The sequence below is a fragment of the Scyliorhinus canicula genome, chromosome 7 (assembly GCF_902713615.1).
Source record: "Scyliorhinus canicula chromosome 7, sScyCan1.1, whole genome shotgun sequence".
Classification (NCBI taxonomy): Eukaryota; Metazoa; Chordata; class Chondrichthyes; order Carcharhiniformes; family Scyliorhinidae; genus Scyliorhinus; species Scyliorhinus canicula.
The window spans coordinates 66,629,738-66,654,507 of record NC_052152.1 but is presented as its reverse complement, the minus strand read 5'-3'; the positions used below and the strand labels follow the sequence as shown (position 1 = coordinate 66,654,507).

Here is a 24,770-nt window from a genome sequence, read left to right as displayed (position 1 = left end):
CTCATTTTCTGCAATGTTGCATGTCTTTCGTCACATCTTCAAACACAGTGTTGCTTCCATCACTGGCTGTGATCTCAGCCCTAAACACATTTCTCAATGTGAGCTTTGCAGCCGAATGAAGCTGAACCTGATTTTGAAAAGCAGTTGAAAACAAATGGAATTTGACTACCTCTGTAGTGACTTCCAAAATGTGTCAGATGTAGGGGCTGGAATTCTCTTGCCATTCGCTGGCAGCAGGATTCTCTAGGCCCACTACAGAGCACCCCCACCTGTGGTTTTGCAGATGTGGGGTGGCATAAATTGGAATTCCCATGGACAGCGGAGGGAGCAGTGAATCTCATTGTCAGCGAACAGCGTGTTGACTCCCATCACTGGGAAATACCTGTCTGAGGACCGGAGAGTCCATGCAGCATCTTGAATTTGAGAGAGAAGGAAGAGAGATTTTACTGCTCCGTTGATAGATGTCTTCCAGATTCTCTTTTTTAAAGCAGTTTGGGTGTTGTAACAAAATACATTTCAAAAATAACAATCTTTATTAGTGTCACAAGTAGGCTTACACTAACACTGCAATGAAGTTATTGTGAAACTCCCTTAGTCATCACGGTTATTCTGGTCACATGGCCTCTCTTCCCGTTGTGATTTCAGAAGGTAATTGATCAGCTCATTTGTTGACAGACCTTGGGGCGAAATTCTCCGCCCCCCACGATGGGTGGGAGAATAGCGGGAGGGCCTTCCCGACATTTTTGCCGCCCTCCCGCTATTCTCCCACCCCCCCGCCGAAGTCCCGACCCGAATCGCTGCCGCCGTTTTTTTACGGCCGGCAGCGATTCTCAGCTGTTAGATGGGCCGAAGTCCCAGCCCTTTCCGCCGTTTTTACGAACGGCAAACACACCTGGTCTTGCCGTTTGTAAAAACGGCGTCACAAACTCGCTTTTTATAACCATGGCACCGATTGGCACGGCAGTACCACGGCCGTGCCAAGGGTGCCATGGGCCCGCGATCGGTGGGCACCGATCGCGGGCAGCGGGCCCGATGCCCGCGCACTACTTGTCCTTCCGCCGCCCCGCAGTATCCATTCGCGGGGCGGCTGAGGGGCAACCCGGACCGCGCATGCGCGGGTTTCACGCAAAAACGCGATGACGTCACCCGCGCATGCGCGGTTGGAGTCTTCCAAACTGCGCATGCGCGGCTGACGTCATATGACGCGTCAGCCGGCGCTAACTCCGGCAAGCGGGCTTAACGATTTTCGTTAAGCCCGTCTTGCCGGAGCCTACGGCGTCGGGCTGCTAGCCCTGACCGGGGACCAGAATCGGTCCCCGGTCGGGAAGGGGCGCGCTGCCGTAAAACCCGCCCGGGTTTTACGGCAGCTTTACGATTTCTCCCGTTTTGGGAGAATCTCGCCCTTGGTTATTGTTATGGCCTCGGTGATTTGTTTCTTTAATGTTCCAGCCATTAACTCCTGAATATACCACACTCCATCTTGAAGATACAGGAAGAATGCCCTCGAAATATCCATTGTCCTGGTAGGTCTTTTGTCTCCACTTGAAATGTAGCTTTATAGAAATATAAATGGTATGAGCCTGACAGTTGCAGTTCATCTTTTGAGGTAGTTCTTGACGCAGCAGATCTGAAATTCCATAGGAAGTTGTCTTGGGAAGTGTTGATTTTAATCCACATTGGAACCTTCCAGAAATTGGCCAACTTGTCATGTCAGTTGACATGTGGTCGCCATTTTAAGTTAGTGTCTTTGCTTATTTGTTCAAACAGTCTTATAAAGAAGTCCAATAAATATTTGACCAGCCTATGGAATTAAAGATTAATATCACACATGCACATGTCATCGTGACAATGGCTGAAGAGCAGTTTGAGGAGCCAGCAACAAAACATACATAAGTCCACTGAAGTAGACAAAACCTTTTCTATTGGCAGTTATCAAGTTTCAGCTGGTGGAAACAGTGATGTGTAGTACAGACTTTCCATTCATCAGTCCAGTTTTGATGGTCATCTTCAGATCAAAGAATATCTTTCTCATTTACATTCCCGCGGGTGTGGATTGGAGACAGCAATAAATTGACTGGCCATCTCTTTGCATGCTTTCTTCAGATGACGTTGGGTGGGAGATTTCAGCCTCTCTAGTAACCTCTCTAACCTACCTCTCTTCCTACAGAATTTTAATTGTCAGTTTTATCACTTGTTCCAAACCTCACCTTTGTGCAGGCAGCAAGCTAATTGTCAACTGCTCTTTTAAGACATTATGCACTCACCACTTCCTACCCTTTCTGTGGCTGTGGTGTCAGGAAAATTCTGATTATCTTGACGTACATGAATGAAACTTAACTATGATTTTAACCATAACTAATTAGATAGGCTTTCCTAGGTTACATAATATTGAACCTTTATGGTTGAAAAAAATGAAGGCCACTCTGACGTTGTCCCATATGGAAGGGAGTTGGATGTCCTCCTCGAGGCATTTTTATTTGTTTCTGTTCCCTTTTACTGCTTCTAGAATGGAGACAGCACAAGATTAAATGAAACAATGATTATTTGCAAGTCAACAGGATCCAAGGTCTCGTTCATCAGCCAACGCCGAGTTAGTAGTAAGCCTGCGTTTAACAGATGGCGAGCAATCTCCACCGTTGCATTTTGATCGTGGCATGACGCCGGCGAACAGATTAAGAAAATATCTTGGGAAAATGTCTGGGATTCAGATTCTAGTGATGGGACCGATAGTATTAATCAGCTATCACCTCCTTTCTGAAACTCACCCAGCAAATTCAGATGCAGATTAAGTCAAAAAGAAAATTAGAACAGCACAGTATCTGTCTCGGAGAGCAGGACAGTGTCATTCTCACACAAGAAATTACTCCAGTTCCAATCTGGGGATTATTTACAGAGCCCTAGATCTGGTAGCAGCTACGTTTAATATTGATTAAGAACAGTGGAACAGGCAAGCTGTCATTTTTTACAGGATTTCAAATGCTAGTTGTGGCACAGATTATGTAATCATTTTCATTATTGTATGTCACTATAAATTACGGGCTCTGCCATATTTATTTAAATTGAATCTCTGTGAAGCAGTCATTTTATCGACGCATTTTGTTTTGTACAGCATTATAGAATGATTTCTCTGTTGTTTTGATAATTGAGAATTAGAACCCATAGAATCCCTACAGTGCAGAAGGAGGCCATTCAGTCCATTAGGTCTGCACCAACCCTCTGTAACAGCACCCTACTCAGGCCTACACCCCTGTCCTATCCCCGTAATCCTACCTAACCTGCACATATTTGGACACAAAAGGGCAATTGAGCATGGCCAATTCACTTAACATATATATCTTAGGACTGTGGGTGGAAACCAAAGCACCCGGAGGAAACCCACGCAGACACGAGGAGAACGTGAAAACTCCATGCAGTCACCCAAGGCTGGAATTGAACCCGGGGCCCGAAGAGTTGTGAGGCAAAAGTGTTAACTACTGTGCTGACCCATGGAAGTTTCACTTTTTATTGCGTCCGCCTTTTGAAGTAACGTTCTGAGGAACAAAGGGCGGGATTCTCCCCTACCCGGCGGGGCGGGGGGTCCCGGCGCCGAGGACCACTCTGGCATCGGGCCGCCCCAAAGATGCGGAATCCTCCGCACCTTCGGGGGCTAGGCCGGCACTGGAGTGGTTTGCACCGCACCGGCCGGCGGGGAAGGGGCTTGGCGCCACGCCAACCGGCGCCGAAGGGCCTCCGGTGGCCGGTGCGAGTTGGCGCATGCGCGGGAGCACCAGCGTGTGCTGGCGTCATCCCAGCGCATGCGCATCGGGGATCTTCTCCGCGTCAGCCATCGCGGAGGATCACGGCGGCCGACGCGGAACAATAGAGTGCCCCCATAGCACAGGCCCGCCTGCGGATTGGTGGGCCCCGATCGTGGGGCAGGCCACCGTGGGGACAGCTCCCGGGCCAGATCCCCCCAAGGAGCCCGGAGGCCACCCGCCAGGTTCCGCCAGTAAGAACCTACTCTAATTTACGCCGGCAGGACTTGCAAAAAAAAAAAAATGGGCCACTCGGCCCATCGCGGGCCGGAGAATCGCCGGGTGGGAGCCACTGCCAGCGGCCACTGATGGCGCGGCACCATTCCCGCCCCTGCCAAATCTCCGGCGCTGGAGAATTCAGCAGCCGGCAGGGGCGGGATTCACACCGCCCTTCGCCGATTCTCCGATCCGGCGGAAGAGTGGGGGGGGGGTCGGAGAATCCCGCCCAAAATGTGTGGACTGGGGCATTTTCAAACAGTTAATTCATCTGCATTAAATAAAGTAGACTAACAGGCTTTTTAAACGTTAATTGCATTAGAATGTTTTAATATAACAGCGTATTAGCTGAATACAATGTTAATCTTGTTTATTTATGGGAAACGATGAGTACTGCACAGCAATCATTTCATATCTTTTATTGAAGCATGCCACCTAAAGTACTTCACATTGATCATTTGGTCACACCACCAATTAAAAAGCACATACAAAACTTTTGACAACAATACAAACATTTATGGGAAGTGTAACTGTGCTAAAAGTTGTAGACTTGTCAGACTTCAGCAGATTCACCCAAACATATAGCAATTCAGAGAAAAGACAATATGGTGAACGTTTCCTACATTTTGATCGTCTTTGGATCTTAACTCGTCCTCGTAATGCACTTTGTTGTAGCCACTGAAAATGGAAAAAAAAACCTATCTTTTCTGTGCAGTAAGAATGCAGACCTGAAATGTATAAAACAGGCTTCATGGTCTCAAAGGAAACTAGACGTGCAGCTGTTTGACAAGAATTATCAGTATCTCTCCATTGGATTTTAAAAAAAATTCAGTGTACCCAATTTATTTTTTCCAATTAAGGGGCAATTTAGCGTTGCCAATCTACCTAGCCTGCACATCTTTGGGTTGTGGGGGTAAACCCACGCAAACATGGGGAGAATGTGCAAACGCCACACAGACCCCACCCCCCAGAGGTGGGATCGAACCTGGGACTTCGGCGCCGTGAGGCTGCAGGGCTAACCCACTGGCCACCGTGCTGCCCTCCATTGGACTTTTTGCCATTGTCGAACCTGGGACTTCGGCGCCGTGAGGCTGCAGGGCTAACCCACTGGCCACCGTGCTGCCCTCCATTGGACTTTTTGCCATTGTCGAACCTGGGACTTCGGCGCCGTGAGGCTGCAGGGCTAACCCACTGGCCACCGTGCTGCCCTCCATTGGACTTTTTGCCATTGTCGAAGAAATTAGTTATAATAATCTGAGCCAGATTATGAATTCTTGGAACCTTTGAGCCTTCTTCCCAACCATTTACATTAAGACAGTAAGGTGTAGTAAAACTCATCAAGAACTAAGTATGGAAAGTGTTTACATGCTGCATTAATAATAAAGCAAATCATATCACATTATCTTGTAATTCAATTGTTTCCATGCAGCTTTTCTGCATTATGGTGTGTTTTATGACAGACCCCGTATTTGATTGAGGTGACTGGGCACAGGTCTGTGCGTTAATTTGTAAATTCATTAAATATGCTGCATGATTGCATATTACACCAAACCCCTCAAACCTGCAGCCATGTTTAATGTGCTCTCTCTTTGGCAGAGCAAGATCTTGTTGGAGTTGGATTGAGTCAAAGTTAGATATTTGTAGCCCAGGGGGAAAAAAACACATGGTACGTTTAGGCTAAACAAGTCCAGTTCCAGACCAGAGACGGGCAGGAAATCTGGGCGTACTAACTTCAAGACCGAATAAAAATACAAATAAAAATTATGGAACCGAAAACAGCATCTCTCAACAATTTTGACACATTTATCTATTTTCTGAAGCAAGACAATAAATGTTTAATCTTTAATATTTGTTGCATAGTCTTAATTTATCTGAATTGGTTAATTTATTGTAAATAATTTCCCTGCCACTCAAGTGTTTGCATCAGTCTATGATGTACATAGTTCTGGAAGTTACCCACAAATACCTCAAGGGGTGGTGGACAACAGCTTTTTGACTCAATTGCAATGCTTTTGCATATGAAAATATCCCAAACAACATTGCTGAATCACAAAATATTTTGAAAGCTTAAGTGCAATACAATGCCAGCTGACTCATTTTTTTTTACACATTGCATTTTCTGGAAATCTAAGTTTTTCCTTTATTTGAGTATTATTCTTCAGCACTACACGATGTGCATCTTCAGCAATGAACAATGAAAAGTCAGCAATGAACAATGAAAAGTTATGCGAAATAGCCTAGCCTTTTGAAAACACATGAACTTTTAGTTTATAGGCTAATTGCAAGACGATCACTGGAATTAAACACTCATATAGTTATCGCCAGTGTCTTCACCATCACTGCTGGTTACCATTGGCCTTCTCAGCTGCTGTTTGTTGTCCTGATCATCGGTGTCGGACGGGTTTTTCAGGATTATATTGATTTGGTTTGGTAAGTTGACTCTAGACTTCCGCTGCTGCAAAACAATTTTAACATGAAAGGAATGTCAGACAAGGAAAACACGAGCTGATATCTCAATCAAGGTTTTTTGATGTAAGAAGTCACCTTTCTACAAACAAATTTTAGGAACACGCAAGGGATGTAGAAAGCTAGAATGCTCTTTCTCCAAAAAGGCTGTGGCTGGTGGATCAGTTGAAGCATTCAAAAATTAGATCTGAATGCTTTTCGCATGATCCAATTGAATATATGAAAAGGCTCAGGGAACTGAATATTCTATTCTTTTTATCTATGTTTCCATCCTCCCCACCTCCAATAAAGTGTGATGTGATAGTGTAACTGGCATTGAAACGACATCCCCTGTTGCACTACTGAAACTGCTCTTACCAAGGTCACAAATAACATCCCACGTGACTGTCACGAAGGTAAATTTTCTTGCCTTGTCTTTCTTGACCTGATTGCAGTCTTCAACGCAACTGAGCACACCATTTTCCTCCAATGATTCTCTGCTGTTGTTTAGCTGCGTGGGATTACCCTCAAGTGGTTCCATGCTTATCTATCTAATTGCAGCCATTGAATCATTGCAATGGCTTCTTTTCCTCTCCCCGCACTCTTACCTCTAGTGTACCCAAGGATCTATTTTTGGTCCCCATCTATTTCTCATCTACATGTCGATCGTCAGTGACATCATCCAAAAGCATTGTTAGTATTCATGTTTATGCTCCCAAAACCTCACCACCATCTTTCTCAACTCTTCCACCATTTCTTAAATTTCGGACTGCTCATCCAACATCCAGCGCTGGATGAGCAGAAATTTCCTGCAACTATATATTGGGAAGATTGAAGCCATTGTTTTCAGTCTCAGCTCCAAACTTAGATCCCCAATTACTGACTCCAACCCCTTCATTGGCAATAGTCAAAGATCACGCCAGCCTGTTCACAACTTTGCTGTCACATTTGATCGTGAGAGGAGGTTCAAGTTCATATTTGTGCCATCACTAAGACAGCCTATTTCTCCCTCCATAATATCCCAAGACTTTGTCCCTGTCTCAGTTCATCTGGTGCTGAAACCCTCATTCTTACCTTTATTCGCTCTGAACTCAACTATTTCAATCAGTTCAGGCTGATCTGCCACATTCTACCCTCCATAAAGTTGACATCATCAAAAACTCTACCATTTGTGTCTTAACTTGCATCAAGTACAATTGCCCTATCATCTCTATGCTCGCTGATCAACATTGGTTCCTGATCAAACAATAACTTAACTTTAATATTAACATTCTGGCATTAAAATCCCTCCATGGCCTTGCCTGTTACTGTAGGTGCAACCGCCGGTGAAGAAGACAAATGATATGTTGGCCTTCATAGCGAGAAGACTTGAGTACAGGAGCAGGGATGATTTGTTGCGGTCATGCAGGGCCTTGGTGAGACCACGCCTAGAATATTGTGTGCATTTTTGGTCTCCTTATCCGAGAAAAGGTGTTCTTACTATGAGGGAGTGTAGCAAAGGTTTACCAAGCTGGTTTCCGAGATGGAGGACTGACACACAAGGAGAGTTTTGTTATTTACAGCACAGAAGGAGGCCATTCAGCCCATCGTTTCTGCACTGGCTCCCAAAAGAGCAACCTAGCTAGTTCAATTCCCTAGTCCTATCTCCGTAGCCCTCTCAATTCATCACTTTCAAATATATATCCAGCTCTCTTTTGAACCCTCCTACGGAATCCATTCTCCCAGACAGCACATTCCAAACCCCCCAAACTCTCTGAATAAAGACATTTCTCCTCATCTCATTCCTTGCTCTCTTGTTGACCATCTTGAAATTGTGACCCCCTAGTCACTGTCAGACCAACGAGTGGAAACAGAGTCTGGAACTGACTTGTTTACCCTGTCAAAATTGTTCACAATTTTAAACACCTCAATAAGGTCGCCTCTTAATCGTCTCCGCTCCAAGAAGGAAAAGCCCAATTTCTTCAATCTTTCCTTGTATCTAAAATTCCTCATTCTAATAACTCTCCTCTGCACTCTCTCGAAGGCTTTAACATCTTTCCTTAAATAAGGTGCCTAGAACTGAACACAAAACTTCAAATGTGGTCTGACCAATGATTTGTCGAGGTGTAGCATCACTTCCTTGCTTTTATACTCTATGCCTCTATTTATAAACCCAAGGATGCTATAAGCCTTCTTAACAACTGTTTCAACTTGCCTGGCCACCTTCAGAGAATTATGCACTTGAACCCCGAGGTCCCTCTGCCCCTGTACTCCCCTCAGAGTTGTACCATTGAGCCTATATTGTCCCCCCTTGTTTCTTCTGACAAAATGCATTACCTCACATTTTGCTGTATCTGCCAGGTGTCTGCCCATTTGGCCAACTTGTTAATGTCCCTCTGAAGTCACTCAGCATCATGCTCATAATTCTCTATTTTCCCTAGCTTAGTATCTTCTGCAGACTTAGAGATTTTTCCCTCAACATCAATTTTTAAATCATTTATGTACATCAGAAAAAGCAAGGGTCCCAACACTAAACCCTAGGGTACACCACTTTCAACTTGTCTCCAGTCTGGGAAATGCCCAACTATACCTGCCCTCTGTTTCCTATCTCTTTGTCAACTTCTAATCCATGCTGCCAAGGACCCATCAATCCCAATTATTTTTAATTTGCTAATAACCTGCCATGTGGCACTGTATCAAATGCTTTCTGAAAGTCCAAATATACAACATGCATGGCACTACCTTCATTCACTGTCTGTGTCACCTCGTCAAAGAACTCAATTAAATTTGTCAGACATGACGCGCCCTTGACAAAGCCATGTTGACTGCCTAGTAGTAACTTATTTTTCTTTAATTGTATGTTTATCTCATCCTGTATTATGGCCTCCATCAGTTTTCCCACTATTGATGTCAAGCTGACAGATCTGTAGTTTCCTGGGTTATCCTTTGCCTCTTTCTTAAACAACGGCGTCACTTTTGCAATCTTCCAGTCCCCGGGATTTATCCTGTGTTCAGAGAGGCCTGGAAAATTTCTGTCAATGGCACCACAATATGCTCCCTTACCTCTCTCAGCAATCTAGGATGCATCCCATCAGGGCCTGCCGACTTCCCTACCTGAAGTGCTGCCGCCTTTTTATCACCTTTTCTTTATCTAACCTATACTGCTCAGTTGCTCAACATCCAAATTTTCAACTGGGTCATTGTCACCATCTTCCAATTTGGTAAAGGCAGAAGCAAAGTACTTATTTAGTACCACTGCCATACCCTCTGCTTCAGTGAGCAGTTTACCCTTGCTTGTCCCTTATGGGCCAAACTCTGTCCTTCACTAATCTTTTACTATTAATATACTTGAAGAACATTTTGCTATTTGTTTTAGCACAGCCTGTAATCCTTTCTCATGCTTCTTCTCAGCCTTCCTTATTCCAGCCTTAGCCTCTCTCCTGCATTTGAGATACTCTTCCTGATTTCTATTGCTATTATTATTCTGGCATGCATCACATGCTTCTTTTTTCTTCCTTATTTTATCATCAATATCCTTAGTCATCCACAGTACCCTAGCTTTGGATACCCCATATTTATTTCTCATGGGTACATACCTAGCTTGCACCCTATTCATTTCTTCTTTGAAAGTCTCCCATTTTTCATCCACTGTTTTATTCACCTAAATGCTCTTCCAATCAACCTGCTCTAGTTCAACTTTTAGATCCGTAAAATTTGCCCTTTTCCAGTCTGGGATCTTAATCTGTGACTGATTCTTATCCTTTTACAACTTAATATTGAATTGTATTATATTATGATCACTACTTCGCAATGGCTGTCTCACTCTGACGTTCTCTGCCTGCCCTGCCTCCCCATGCTAAGGGGAGGACAAGGCACCAATGGCTGATGAGGAAAGTCAAGGACAGCATAAAAGCGAAAGAAAAAGCATACAAGGTGGCAAGGATTAGTAGGAAGCCAGAGGATTGGGAAGTCTTTAAAAGTGAGCAGAGGACAACTAAAAAAACAATAAGCGGGGGAGAAGATGAAATATGAGTGCAAGTTAGCTAATAATATAAAGGAAGATAGGAAGAGTTTTTTTCAATATATAAAAGGTAAGAGAGAGACAAAAATAGACATTGAACCACTGGAAAATGTGGCTGGAGAAGTAATAATAGGAAACAAAGAAATGGCAGAGGAACTGAATAGTTACTTTACATCAGTCTTCACGGTGGAAGATACCAGTGGGATGCCAGAGCTCCAGGAGAATCAGGGCGCAGAGGTGAGTGCAGTGACCATCACTAAATGAGAAGGTTCTGGGGAAACTGAAAGGTCTGAAGATGGATAAGGATGGACTGCACCCCAGGGTTCTAAAAGAGATAGCTGAGGAGATTGCGGAGATATTAGAGGTGATCTTTCAGGGATCACTGGAGGAAGGAAGGGTCCCAGAGGACTGGAAAGTGGTTAATGTAACACCACTGTTTAAGAAGGGAGGGAGGTAGAAGACGGGAAATTATAGGCCAGTTAGCCTGACATCGGTCATTGGTAAGAATTTAGAGTCCATTATTAAAGATGAGATCGCAAAGTACTTGGAAGTGCATGATAAAATAGGACTGAGTCAGCACGGCTTTGTCAAAGGGAGATCATATCTGACAAATCTGTTCGAGTTCTTTGAGGAAGTAACAAGGAAGTTAGAACAAGGAGAACCAGTGGACGTGATTCATTTAGATTTCCAGAAGGTCTTTGACAAGGTGCTGCACAGGAGACTGTTAAATAAGTTAAGAGCCCATGGTGTTAAGGGTAAGATCCTGCATGGATAGAGGATTGGCTGACTGGCAGAAGGCAGAGAGTGGGGATAAAGGGGTATTTTTCAGGTTGGCAGCCGGTGACTAGTGGTGTGGCGGTGTGCCTCAAGGGTTGGTGCTGGGACCACAACTTTTCACAATTTACATTAATGACCTGGAAGAAGGAACTGAAGGCACTGTTGCTAGTTTTACAGATAACACAAAGATCTGTAGAGGGACAGTTAGTATTGAGGAAGCAAGTGGGCTGCAGAAGGACTTGGACAGGCCAGGAGTGTGGCCAAAGAAGTGGCAGATGGAATACAATGTGGAAAATTGTGAGGTTATGCAGTTTGGAAGGAGAAATGGAGGCGTAGACTATTTTCTAAATGGGGAGATGCTTAGGAAATCAGAAGCACAAAGGGACTTGGAAGACCTTGTTCACGATTCTCTTAAGGTTAACGTGCAGGTTCAGTCGGCAGTTAGGAAGGCAAATGCAATGTTAACATTCATGTCGAGTGGGCTAGAATACAAGACCAGGTATGTACTTCTGAGGCTATGTAAGGCTCTGGTCAGACCCCATTTGGAGTATTGTGAGCAGTTTTGGGCCCCGTATCCAAGGAAGGATTTGCTGGCCTTGGAAAGAGTCCAGAGGAGGTTCACAAGAATGATCCCTGTAATGAAGAGCTTGTCGTTGAGGACTCTGGGTCTGTACTCGTTGGAGTTTAGAAAGATGAGGAGGGATCATATTGAAACTTACATGATACTGTGAAGCCTGGATAGAGTGGACATGGAGAGGATGTTTCCACTTGTAGGAAAACCTGGAACCAGAGGACACAATCTCAGATTAAAGGAACGATCCTTTAAAACAGAGATGAGGAGGAATTTCTTCAGCCAGAGGGTGGTGAATCTGGAACTCTTTGCCTCAGAAGGCTGTGGAGGCCAAATCTCTGTGTCTTTAAGACAGAGATAGATAGGTTCTTGATTAAAAAGGGGATTAGGGGTTATGGGGAGAAGGCAGGAGAATGGGGATGAGAAAAATATCAGCCATGATTGAATGGTGGAGCAAACCTGATGGGCCAAGTGGCCTAATTCTGCTCCTCTGTCTTATGGTCTTATTTCCTTGGACCAGATCCAGCACAGCTTGCTCCCTGGTAGGACTGGCAATGTACTGTTCCCGAAAGTTCTCCTGCACACACTGTAGGAGTTTCTCCACTTCTGTGCCCCACACTCTACCCGCTTCCCAGTCTACCTTAAAGTAATTGAAATCCCCAAATATCGCAACCCTACTTTCCCTGCAGGTTTCCATGATCTGCCTACAAATACTCTCTTCCCCTCCTCCCAACTATTTGGAGGTCTATAGTAAATACCAAACTAGGTCACTGCTCCCTTCCTGTTTCTCACCTCCAACCATATAGATTCTAATTCAGGAACTGCATCTGGTTCAAGAACAATAATACTATCTTTGACCAAGACTGCTACATCTCCTCCCTTTGTACCTACCCTGTTCCAACTAAAAACCTTGTAACCCGGGATATTAAGTACCCAGTTCTGTTCTGGCTTGATTTTGTCAATGCTACTATGTCATATGTCCCTAGAGCAATTTTTGCTTCCAGTTTCCCAATTTTGTTCATTATACTCCGTGCATTTACAAACATACACTTTAACCCTGCCCTTATCTCTTCCTTGCCCTTTGGGAGGCGACCATTTGTTTGTTCATTGTCAACACTCAAGCCTCCTCTCACTTTCCTTTCCCTATTCCCCATCTTCTCTCTTTGCCCTCACTGGTACTTCTAAAACTAGCCCCCCCCCCCACCTCTGGTGGGTGTTGGGTCGGAGAGGACTGTATTTGCTGGAGTTTAAGAGGATGAAGGGACTCTCATAAAAACATATAAAATTCTAACAAGTGTAGACAGGATAGATACACAAGCAAGCTGGTGTATTTGAGACAACTATGGTCAAACCTAAGAGTGTGAAATTTTCAACAGAACCTGCAATTACCAGCCTTTGCATTGATCACCTTTCCAATGGCATGGACATCCAGAACCAGGGGTCACAGCCTGAGGTTATGGGGTCGACCATTTGGGACTGAGATGAGGAGAAAATCCTTCACTTAGAGAGTAGTGAGCCTGTGGAATTCTCTGCCACAGAAAATATTGAGGGCGGGATTTACCGAGCAACCTGCCGCATGTTTTCCAGTGGCATAGGCGACCCGCCAGTGGGATTTTCTGGTCCCAACACTGTCAACAGGGTTTCCCGTTGACTGCACCCCTCATCGCTGGGAAACCCGTGCACCGTCAGTGAGACGGAATATCCCGCTGGCGAAAGCGGCTGGCAAATTCCGCCATGTATGTGGGAACAGGTCACTGAGTTGGATGATGAGCCATGATCATCATGAATGGCAGAGCAGGCTCAAAGGGACGAATGGCCCAGTCCTCTTCCTATTTTCCATGTTTCATCTCCGTAATCTCTTTCAGCCCCATAATCCTCTGTTCCTCTAATTCTAGCCTCTTCTGCATTTCCAATGCTAAAAAACTCCACAATTGGAGGCTGTTCCTTCAGTTGCTTAGACACAAGTTTTGGAATTCCCTCCCTAACCACCCCACCTCTCCAGCATGCTTCCCTCATTTAAGACATCCCTTAAAACCCACATCCTTGATCAAGCCTTTGGTCATCTAATCTAATATCTCCTGATGTGGCTTGGTATAGTTTGAGAATGCTCCTTGGAACATTTCATGAAGTTAAAGATGCTGTATAAATGGCTGTTATTGTTTAATAAAGTTCATTATCTTGAATGGGATGCACAACTAATCTGGGCTTTTCAATCCCCAAATGATAGTCTAATTTTAAGGGTTTGTTCTTTTTAAATAGTGTGCTTTCTAATAAATGGAAGAATTGAATATATAAGAAAATGTGTGAATAAGCATAATTCAGTTCAACAACGACACATTCATTGGATAAATGTAAAAATTATTTGAGGGCAACAAATTAAATAAAGTGTATATTTATTATCGTATGTTTATTAAATTACTTAATGTAGTCTAAATTATCAAGTGAATTTGTGTTTAAATATAGTAAATTCCTGTTACTTACATGGACGAAGCGTAGCAAAATAAAAATGATTCCAATGGCTAGAACTGCCAGAACCACACCACTGCTAACATATACTGGTAGCCTGGAGAACTCGGTGTATTCGTTTGCATCTAGAAAGACATAAATCATGTTTCTTTACACTGAATATAGCTAGGAAGTTAACCAATTCCAAATTTGCATAATAATATAATACACTGTTGTTAATTAATGCAACTAATGAAGCTTGTGTTCAGGTATAAATAGGTATTTCCTGATATAACTTCAGAAAATCCAAGGTAAAGATAAGAACATAAGAACCAGGAGTAGGAGTTGGCCTTCAAGCCTGCTCCGTCATTCAATGAGACCATGGCTGATCTTATTGATCATTCAATTAATATATTCAATTGTGTCACTATGCCAGATTTTAATTCTGTGGTGGGACACGTAAAAGCAAATTGTCAGTTAAGTCAAATTATATTTTATATGTTCATCTGTTTCTAACGATAGAAATCTTACTTGGAACATGTGCATTGAATTGAAAGTATTGCGTATTAAAAATCTGACACATTTAGAACTACTGTGTATACTCACGGGATGGTTGACCTTGTGATAAATTTGACCCTGTCAGGGAAACAGATAGTTTATGAGATTTAATAATAATAATCTTTATTGCAGGCTTGCATTAATACTGCAATGAAGTTACTGTGACAAGCCCCAAGCCAGCACATTCTGCCATCTGTTCGGGTACACTGAGAGAGAATTCCGAATGTCCAAATTACTTGTGGGAGGAAACCGAAGCACCCGGAGGAAACCCACACAGTCACACGGAGAACATTCAGACTCCGCACAGAAAGAGACCCAAGCCAAGAATCGAACCTGGGACCCTATCGCTGTGTATTGTTAAATATTAGAAATAACATTTTTTTACGTGTTTTAATTTGGCTTTGTTGTGTGAGGAAGGGTAAACTTATAGATAGATTTATGTTCTGTATTTAAAAAAAAATTTATTTCAAAATATGGTTTGATTGTGCTTAGAGAGGGTTATGGTGTGAAAAGTAAACAACCTGGGAGAAATTAACCAGGGACACCTTGAGGGCAGGAACGATTTTAGGTTAAGTTTTTGCTGGATCTATTCCAGTTGGAGATAGGCAGTGAGAGAGAAGGCAGCATCCACAGCTCTGCTAGAAGCAGAAACACTATACAATGGAGTCTGGTGCACAAAGACAAGCTCCAGGGAAACTAAAGGACAGTTAGTTCTAGAAACCAGAGAATGGCAATGAAGTTTCAGGAATATTGAAGTAAAGAAAACCAAAGAGGAAGTGCCTTTGGAGCAGGATACTGCTTATGAAAGTCAAAGTCAGACTTGGATAGAGAAGAACTGATGTGGTTGGCTACAGACATGCCACATACCTGAAGCAATCATAAGGTTTGGTGTCCCTGTTTCCAGTATTTGAAGTAATAGTATTCTGTTGGGGACTGAGCACCTGTGTTTGTGTAAAAGTATTAAGACAAAGGAAACTTGAAAGAGAGGTGGAAAACCTGGTGCTGGATTACTTGTTAAAAAATGGACTGGAAGCTTGTTTGACAGGATAGTTGGAAAACCTTGGTGCAGTTTTGATGCAAATGGGAGGTGGAGAGTATTGTTTGAAAGAAGACTTTAAAGCATGTGTCATCGGGGAGGATTGTGAGAGAAATCCATGGAAGATTGGTTGACTGACAAGGGCCATTTGGCTTCAAAGTGTGGTGTTATTTTTTGGAAACTGTACAAATGTGTGACTCTAAGAGGGGAGCACTGTATCATAATCAAACTTTTCACGTTTGATCAAAAAAAATACTTGTGGTTGAAACTAATTAGCGATCCTGTGACTTTGTTCCTCCACGTTTTCTAAATAAAAGTAAAAGTTAAGGGGCGGGATTCTCCATTCCAGAAACTAAGTATTGATGCTGGGACTGAATCGGTGACATTCTATGACAGCAAAATTGGTGCAGATCGCAGATCAATCCAGCGACCGTTGAGGGACTAGCTCCAGCGCCATGTGGAAAACGACCGATTTCCAATGGAAAAAGCTGTCTGCTTCGCCGGATTCGGGATTGACACTCGGGAGGCTGAAAAGCTGAAGCCGCACATAAGCACTCCGCTCCCCTCACACACCCAGCCAACAAGATAGCAGCAGGGAAAGAGGCACCACGGTTCACCGATGCTGAGCTGGAGACTCTGCGTGACGCAGTGGAGGAGAGGCGGGCTACCCGGTACTACGGGGTGTAGAGGCGGTACCCACACGCTGCCGTGCACCGGTCCTGAGTGCAGGTGGGAGAGGTCATGAGCCCTGTGGGCAACACTGCCAGGACCGGCAAATAGTGCCTCAAGAAACTGCACAACCTCTTCAGAGTGGACAGGGCGAGCATCCCCTGTGCTGCATGCATCCGACTGTCGAACAGCGTGCATTTTCTGTCTCTCCATCTACCTTCAGTGCCAGCTCCCCCCCCCCCCACCTCAAGGGAAGGCGGCACAGAACTGCTGAGAGAGGGGGAACACTGGGGGGTGACTGCCGGACCTGCGGCCCATCACCATAGCAGAGCAGCTGGCATTAGATCTGGTCGGTAAGCCCGGTCAGCATTGGTCGAGCAAGTGAGACCTCGCTGAGTTGCAGTTCCCCATGGCATGTGTGTCACCACCCCCACACACACCACCACCCCTCCACACCCCACCACTGCCCCCTTCACTACCAGCCCCTCATACCCCTCCCCCCACACTGCCCCCTCCACCACCCAACCACCGCACAGGGCTCCCTAAACCACCCCAGCACTACCCCCCCCCCCACCCACGGCCCCCTCCACCACCACCCCCCACACCTCACCCACACTGCCCCTCCACCATCCCTCCACTCCAATATACCCCCGCACATGAACCGCTGCATCACACCCACATTCCCCCACGACCCCACCACCATCTCCTTACCCCCCAAAACTGCCCCTCTACCATACCCACCACTCCCATAACCCCCCGCCTCACAACCCCCTCCACCACCACCCATCACCCCAACCCACGGTCCAACCCCAACAACAACCTCAACTCGAAGAGGAGGGGGACACCAACATGGGCAGGAGCCCTTGACCTGTAGCCGGAGACACCCAGGAGCACCAGTCCGGGGACGACACTGAATTTCTGCTGCAGCTGTATCGAACACCCTCTATCATTCCAGAGACCCTCACTTCGATTAGGCACTTTAGTGAAGAGACTCGTGGGGCACTATCTGCCACACACGTGCTGTGGAACATCAGGTGGAGGTAGTAACTCCCGAGGGGCCGGATAGTCGGAGGGCGGTCCAAACCCAGGGACTAACTGCTGTCCAGATAGGTTTGGGCTTCTGGAAAGGGCTGTCCCATCTATAGTAGAGATGCAGTCAGAAAGCCAGGAACTATATGGGTGGGGGAGGGTGTTGGGAACCATTTTGTACCTGGAGGTGCAGTGGGAGGAGTCAAACTATGTGCAGGAGCAGGAGGTGGTGCCAACCATGGATGCCACCCAGGCCAACACCGCATGGGTGGCATCTGTGGTGGATGCCTTGGAGGCGAATGTTTCGGCCATGGTTCAGGATGTCCAAGGCCTGGGGCATTCTGTGTGGGTGATGGCCGAGGCCCAGGACAGGGCTGCCATATCACAGCCAGCCATGTTCATGTGTCACCTGGAAATTGCAGCAGCGCTCCTGAGCAAGGCCCAGTTACAGCAGGCCATGACTGAGAATGTTAGCATCAGACACAAAGGGAGGTGGCGCAGTCACTGGCTGATGTGGCAGTGATCCAGAAGGTGTTGGCAGAGTCGCAGCATGATGTGGCGTAATCCCAGAGGTAGGTGGTCCACTCCCTGTGCTCCAAGGCTGTGAGCATTGTGACCCTAGTCGCGGCGGGCATGGGCCTTCTCAACTGACTGTGCCAGGTGGAGGGGGAGCCTCAGGGGTTAGCTCCGCCTGCACTCCCATCCCATGGAGTATTCCAGAGGCCGTCGGGCACCCTGAGGAAGGAGGAGGTGTTGGGGCCCGGGCCGGTGACTCCTGCAAGGACTCACACACCCCTGTCCCAGGCACACCTGATGGGCAGCAGGTAGAACAGGGCTGCACCACGGCACCTGGGACACCCGAACCCATCCAGGCCCGGTCGCCCCAGAAGATGGCCGCCAAAGGGGATCCAGGTCACAGGGCGGGAGTTGCAGCAGGCCGTCTGCACTCCTTATATACCGTCTGGAGATCCACCTAGGAGTAGCAGTCGGGTCCATAAGGTCAGAAATGTAGTCACCAGTTAAGTTGCAAGGCACAATATAGTGATGGAGTTTGGGCATAATTCTGTATATATTAGATCACATTAAACACCTGTGCACAATGTTACAACTCGCTTCGGTGCTCTGTCGGAAGTGTGTGAGGCATGGGATGGGTGGGTGGGACACAGGGTGGAGGGCGGGGTTGGTGGACATTGGGGTGGCTTGGCCCAGGGACCGGCGTCTCAGCCAGTGCTCGCTGTTCCAGAATCCTATGCCTTCCCTCCATCCAGCCCCCATCCCACAACCCCCCCCCCCCCCCCCCCCCCGGGCCTAACCTCCTCCACCTCAGGGATGCGATGGGACCGTGTGATAGAATTGCCAGTTTGCATGCAGGGATCACCCAGGTGAACAGTGAAAAGTGGGCAGGAGTCAGACATTGTCGAATAATGTGGAGCACCAGAGCTCATGCCAGAGCGGGTTATTATCTTCCTCCATCCTGTGGGCCAGACCTGCTGTTACTTCCAACCCAGGGCCTGCACTCTGTAATGAGGCAGGTATGAATTATGGAGGGCTTTGTAAGGGGAGGGGGAGGTTACCCAGTGAGGGTGTTCATGTGAGGGGATAGTCGGCAGGAGGGGGTGGAATGGGATTCCCATGCGGCTGGCCAGTCCCTCTAGTCGGTGAACCTGGAGGCAAGTAGAGCATCCCGTGCACGTCAGCTTGGCACACACATTGTGCGACCTTCTGGGCCCCATGTCCTACCCATCCTCACCCTCGTCCATATCCTCCTCATCAGATGAGGCCTGGCATTCAGCCCCCCTCCTCCAGCACGCCGTCTCTCTGCTGCGTGATGTTGTTGAGGACGCAGCAAAACATCCCGATATGGGAGACCCTCCTCTCACTACTCCAGAGTGGTCCAGGCACCTGAACCGCATCTTCAGGATACCGAAGCACCGCTCGACCATGTTCCTGGTTGCTGAATGGGCATCGTTGTAACGGATCTCCGCGTCAGTCTGTGGCCTCCGGATAGGCGCCATCAGCTACGACTGCAGTGGATACTCCTGTTGCACAGGAACTAACCCCATAGCTGTGGGTATGCCTCAAAGGGGTCAGGAACCTTCGAGTGTGCCAGGATGAAGGCGTCGTGCGCACTACCCGGGTATTCAGCACAGATGTGCATGATGTGCAGATCATGGTCACACACCATCTGCACGTTCAACGCGTGGAACCACTTTCGGTTTGCAAAGAACGTGAATTGGTAAGATGCTGTGACATGCCATGGTATGTTTGCACTCTCGTCATTGTTCTGAGCTGAGCAGTAACATTGTCCTTCATGGGCAGAGTTGTACCATGTCATAGTGCTCATAGGGTGACATGCATCCCGTCGATCAACCCAAGGACATGGGGCATCTCGGTGATGACAGCGAATCCCGCTGCCGGGACAACCTGGTGGGTTCGGTGCACATTGAATTCAATGTATTGTGGCGACCGGGCGTATAGGACTTCCGTGATACCACGGATGCACCTGTGCACCGAGAACTGTGAGATTCTGGACAGGTTCCCACTTGACGCCCGTAAGGACCCTGTTGTGTTATGGACTTTGGGATAACACAGGCTGCAAATCGATGCAGCTTTGACCAAAAGATACTCCAGACTTTGAAGTAAGTTCAATGTGATTTATTGAACCATTAGCACAGTCCTCTATGAGTTCGACTCTCCTGCTAATCTTGCTATAGTAATTCAGTCTAACTAACCAGTCTGCTCTAAGCCATGTGGTGGGTGTAATGCTTCTGATCTGCCCCTCTTCTACTCTCTAAGTGTTGCCTGTGGAAAGAGATAGAGCATGTGTGCCCTGTCCTTATATATGGGTTGTGTAATGCCCCCTTGTGGTAGTGTCACCTGGGTGTCTTGACTGCCCATTGGTCGTGTCCTATTCTATGTGTTCATTAGCTGTATGTCTGCATGTCATGATGTCTCTGGTGCTCCCTCTAGCGTTTACTTAGTCGTAGTGTATTTACATTAATCCCTTGTGTATTTACAGTGATACACATCACCACATCCCCCCTTTTTCCGTGTTACATATTTTCTGTACAGTGTTAAAGAAAAATTGAACAAAAACAGATAAATAAGTGATGACATGTACAAGTTATGATGACTGTGATGACTATACAAGATCAAAGAATAGTTATGATGACATTGAGGATTATACAATACCAAATAATAGTTATGATGAGATTGAGGATTATACAATACCAAATAATAGTTATGAGTCCAAAGTTCATGAATTTACACAGTCGAATAGCCTTCTTGTGCTGTTATGGAAGTGTCGATGTTGATGTTGTCATTCCTTTGTGAACGCCGTCAGTGGCCTGGTGTTTACATAACCAAGAAGTCATCAGGAGGTGTTCAAATGGTCAAATCATTTCATTGTCTGAGGGGGACTCTTTTTTAAAATTCTTGTGATAGCAATTCTTGATGACATCTTTCCTGAAAGCTGGTTTGCTTGTCCGTAGTGTAGCAAACGTGAATTGGTAAGATGCTTTGACATGCCAAGGTATGTTTGCACTCTCGCTATTGTTCTGAGCTGAGCAGTAACATTGTCCTTCATGGGCAGAGTTGTGCCATGTCATACCAGTTGTTGTTCCATTGTTGTTGTTTTTGTAGGTTTTGTTGTTGTGTTTGTTGCGCTCAATGACACACCGAGTGGAGAATTTGAGTCCTTCACAAAGTTAATTGTGTCAGTGTCCTTTGTGGCATCTGCTGTTTCATTGAGCGTGCCATCTCTGATTCCTCGGCGCTCCCTGTCTGGAGTCATGTCCGGTTCACTTGAATCATCTTTGACTTGTCAATGCTGCCCGTCTGGAGCCCTTTCTGGTTCACCTGAATCACCTTTGGTTTCTTGATGCTTCTGATCTGCCCCTGTCCACTCTCTTAAATGTCACCTGTGGAAAGAGCCAGAGCATGTGTGCCCTGTCCTTGTATATGGGTTGTGTAATGCCCCCTTGTAGTAGTGTCTAGTGTAGCCACCTAAGTTGGCCACTTCCCCACACAAAATGGAGAAACACAAAGACAGCAGGGAAAAATGGACAGTCTAACCAAACAAGCAGTTTTGCAGAGTTCCTGTGTATTCTGCCTGCAAAGAAAGCAGACAGCAATGAAACCAGCAGTTATACATATTGATGAGCAATCCCCGGGAACAATAGCTACAACAATTAGCTACATTTAAGACACTCAATAGCAAGTCAGACTCCTCGGCCCCAACGGGAGTCCGAAACAAAGGAGACAAACAAGCCAGAAAGAACCGCCCAGCGATCGAGAAACAGCCCCAGTATTGGGGAATTCAAACCAATCGATTGGTATGGGATCCAATCGATTGGAAGTAAGCTCGGGGTCCACCCAAAAAGGGCGCGAAGCCCCTGGGACCTATAAAAGACAGGTCCCAAGTTCAGTTAACTCTCTTAGCCGGCCCTCCCAGCAGAACATCTTAGCAGCTCTCGAAGAACTTGACCGTAAGAAGGAGAGGCCTGGCCAACTACTGCACCATCTGCAAGAGGGCAGAGGGCCTTCAAGCCATCTTTAAATATTGTGGAACTCATAGCAGGGGCAACCCTAGCTGCAGTCTGTCTGTCCTCCCATACTTTCCCAGGACAGAGCCATGTTGCAGCTTCTCCCATGAAAGTCAGTTTCACCTCCTTTGACAGTGAACCGTCTCGAGCTTCACACTGAAGGCTGTCTCAAAGGGGGTTTAGCCTTGTTAGTTGTAATAGCACTTCACACCCCTGAAATTTCAAGTACCTCCTTGAAGGAACAAGTGCCCTGTCTGAGAGGATGATTAGTGGACTGCATGTCCTGTGACCCTTGATGCCTGAACAGTGTGCGTGTACTCTCGGAGCACCATCACCAGAGAGGCAGCTGCCAACAATCAAACACTAAAGAGCTGGGCTTCACCACTGAGGACCATCACATGGCCAAAGAGTAAGTGCCTGGATGAGCGGAGGACAGCTGAGCACAACCTCCCTAACGTAGCTGGCAGAGGTCTGGGGTCTAAGCATACCTGATCTGTCTGGAAGTGAGTGTGTAGAGCAATGGCACTCTGAGAGATGGCAGAACAGTCATAGTGAGGGTGGATGAAGCTTGGGAGATGTGAAGGTCCTGGGACGGAAGGCCGAATTGATTGTCCATCTCTCATCTCTCTCCTTCTCCAATTCCTTACAGATACAAAAATGATTGCTGGGGTCGATCGCACGGAAGCTGCTCTTGTTGTGCTTGTCGCAGCCAGGCTGAAGAAGTCAGTAAAAGGAACGGAAGGTGGAGGCGGCACCACATGTGCAGGGGGCTGGCCACTCCCTCAGGCTGAAGAGGGGACCATAATGGGAGTCCGGCGATGTTCCAGAACGTGTAGGAGTTCCTGGTCATTCAATGAGCTGATGGACAGCATATACCTCTGAAGACTGCATCTCAACAGAGAGACAGAGAGGCACCAGTGCCACGCCTTCATGGATGTGACACCCCGTGGTGGAGGATGATATTTGCTCGTGGCCGTGAATGTCACTGCATCTAACTTTCTACACCACTGTGTCATTCCAGGGTTTGAGTGAGGACCTGTGTGGCATTTCACAGTCAACGCCTATGGGTGCATCCAGGAGGTGATGGATGCTCTGCATGCCCGGGCAACCAGCTTTGGAGAGGGTACAAAAATGATTTACCAGGCTGTTGCCTGGTATGGAGGGCATTAGCTATGAGGAGAGGTTGGAGAAACTTGGTTTGTTCTCACTGGAAGTCTACTAAATTATGAGGAGCAAGGACAGAGTGGATAGTCAGAAGCTTTTACCCAGGGTGGAAGAGTCAATGGGTGACATTGGTTTAAGGTGCGAGGGACAACGTTTAGAGGAGATGTGTGAGGGTATGTTTTTTTACACAGAGGGACGTGGTGCCTGAAACTCGCTGCTGGAGGAGGTGTTGGAAGCAGGGCCGATAGTGACATTTAAGGGGCGTCTTAACAAATACATGAATAGGATGAGAATAGAGGGATAAGAACCCCAAACTTCTGATTAAGTCTGCCTCCTGTCTTTCTGATGACAGCACGCTAACACACATCCTCATGACAGAGTCTGCACCGGGGGTTTTTAATCTTGGACCCACTGTGCCAAGATGGGTGGTGGGGTTGGGTTTACCGGGGGCAGGGGGAACAGGCGATGGGCCGCTGTGAAGATTAAAGTGACAGAGGCTTCTCATGTATCAGGCATGACATTTTTTTTAATAGTGAACATTTTAAAGTGACAGATTTCCATTCCCCCTAGTTATGGATCATGACCCCACCAGTGCCATTCAGTGCTGCTTACCCTTTGTGATCTTTTGTGCGCTAATGCTATGTCTAGGTGTGTCCCTAGAATACACATCAGAGTTGGAGGCAGCCTGTTGCTTTCCATGCCCTGTGCCCTTTGATGCCCTCAGAGGTCCTCATCTTGAGGGCCTAGAGCTGGAGTATCCTGGCCGACTTAGCAGTGTTACGGGCATCGCCGTGCCACCCTGTTCTATCCGCTGGCCTTGAGATGTGACGGTGTCAGGTAGGGGGGGGGGGGGGGGAATTCAAATGTACTGGAGACTACCTTAGTCTCCTTGGAGGAAGGCCCCAGGGTGGGCTCCATAGATTCCTCCTCCCTGAGGGTGCCCTGAGGGATGTGGGGGACTCCCTGGGAGAGGGGGGCAGCTGGAGAGAGCTCCAGAAGTCTCTGAATCATTTGCCACTGCCAGCCCTGGAGGCTCTCCATTGTCTGCACCATGGTGTCAACACCCTCAGCGATGGTCCTCAGTGACTCAGCCACGCACCGGAGAGTCCCAGCAATGTCCCTCAGTGAATGGGACATGATGTCGAGGCCCTCAGTCATGGTCGTTACAGATTGAGCCACGCCTTGGACATCAGCACTCAAGATGCAGATGTCATTGTGGTATTATCTTGTATGAAGGTAATGTAACGGTTAATGAAATGTATACAGACAGCCAGTAGAGGGAGCTAATCATAGAAGTATATAAGGGATGAATGTGAGCCTTGTGGGACAGAAGGTTGGACTGGGTGGCAGAAGCATGAACTGGCTAGGAAGACTGAGGATAGTGAGAGAGCAAGAGAGTAGTTTAATCTGTTAATCAGTTAGATGTAGATGAGTATAGTGAGTATAGTTTATGTGTGATCAATCAACTGTTTGTTTCTTAGGGTGTTTAATAAAATAGTTTCGTTGATTTCCAAGACTCGTT

At 46.6% G+C, this 24,770-nt stretch overlaps 1 protein-coding gene across 2 annotated transcripts in view; it reads right to left on the bottom strand.

Moving 5' to 3' along the window:
* Window positions 1-4,413: 4,413 nt before the first annotated feature.
* Window positions 4,414-24,770, bottom strand: part of LOC119969044 (T-cell immunoreceptor with Ig and ITIM domains-like) — an 84,983-nt gene continuing 64,626 nt past the window's right edge. The window contains exons 3-6 of one of the 2 annotated variants that reach the window (XM_038802204.1): window positions 14,855-14,884; window positions 14,285-14,394; window positions 5,164-6,465; window positions 4,414-4,995 (exon numbers count right to left, since the gene is read on the bottom strand). In XM_038802204.1, coding sequence (XP_038658132.1) covers window positions 6,310-6,465; window positions 14,285-14,394; window positions 14,855-14,884 — 296 coding nt within the window. In that variant the 3' untranslated portion in view covers window positions 4,414-4,995; window positions 5,164-6,309. The remainder of the gene's footprint in view (window positions 4,996-5,163; window positions 6,466-14,284; window positions 14,395-14,854; window positions 14,885-24,770) is intronic. The other variant, XM_038802206.1, reaches the window with a different exon arrangement.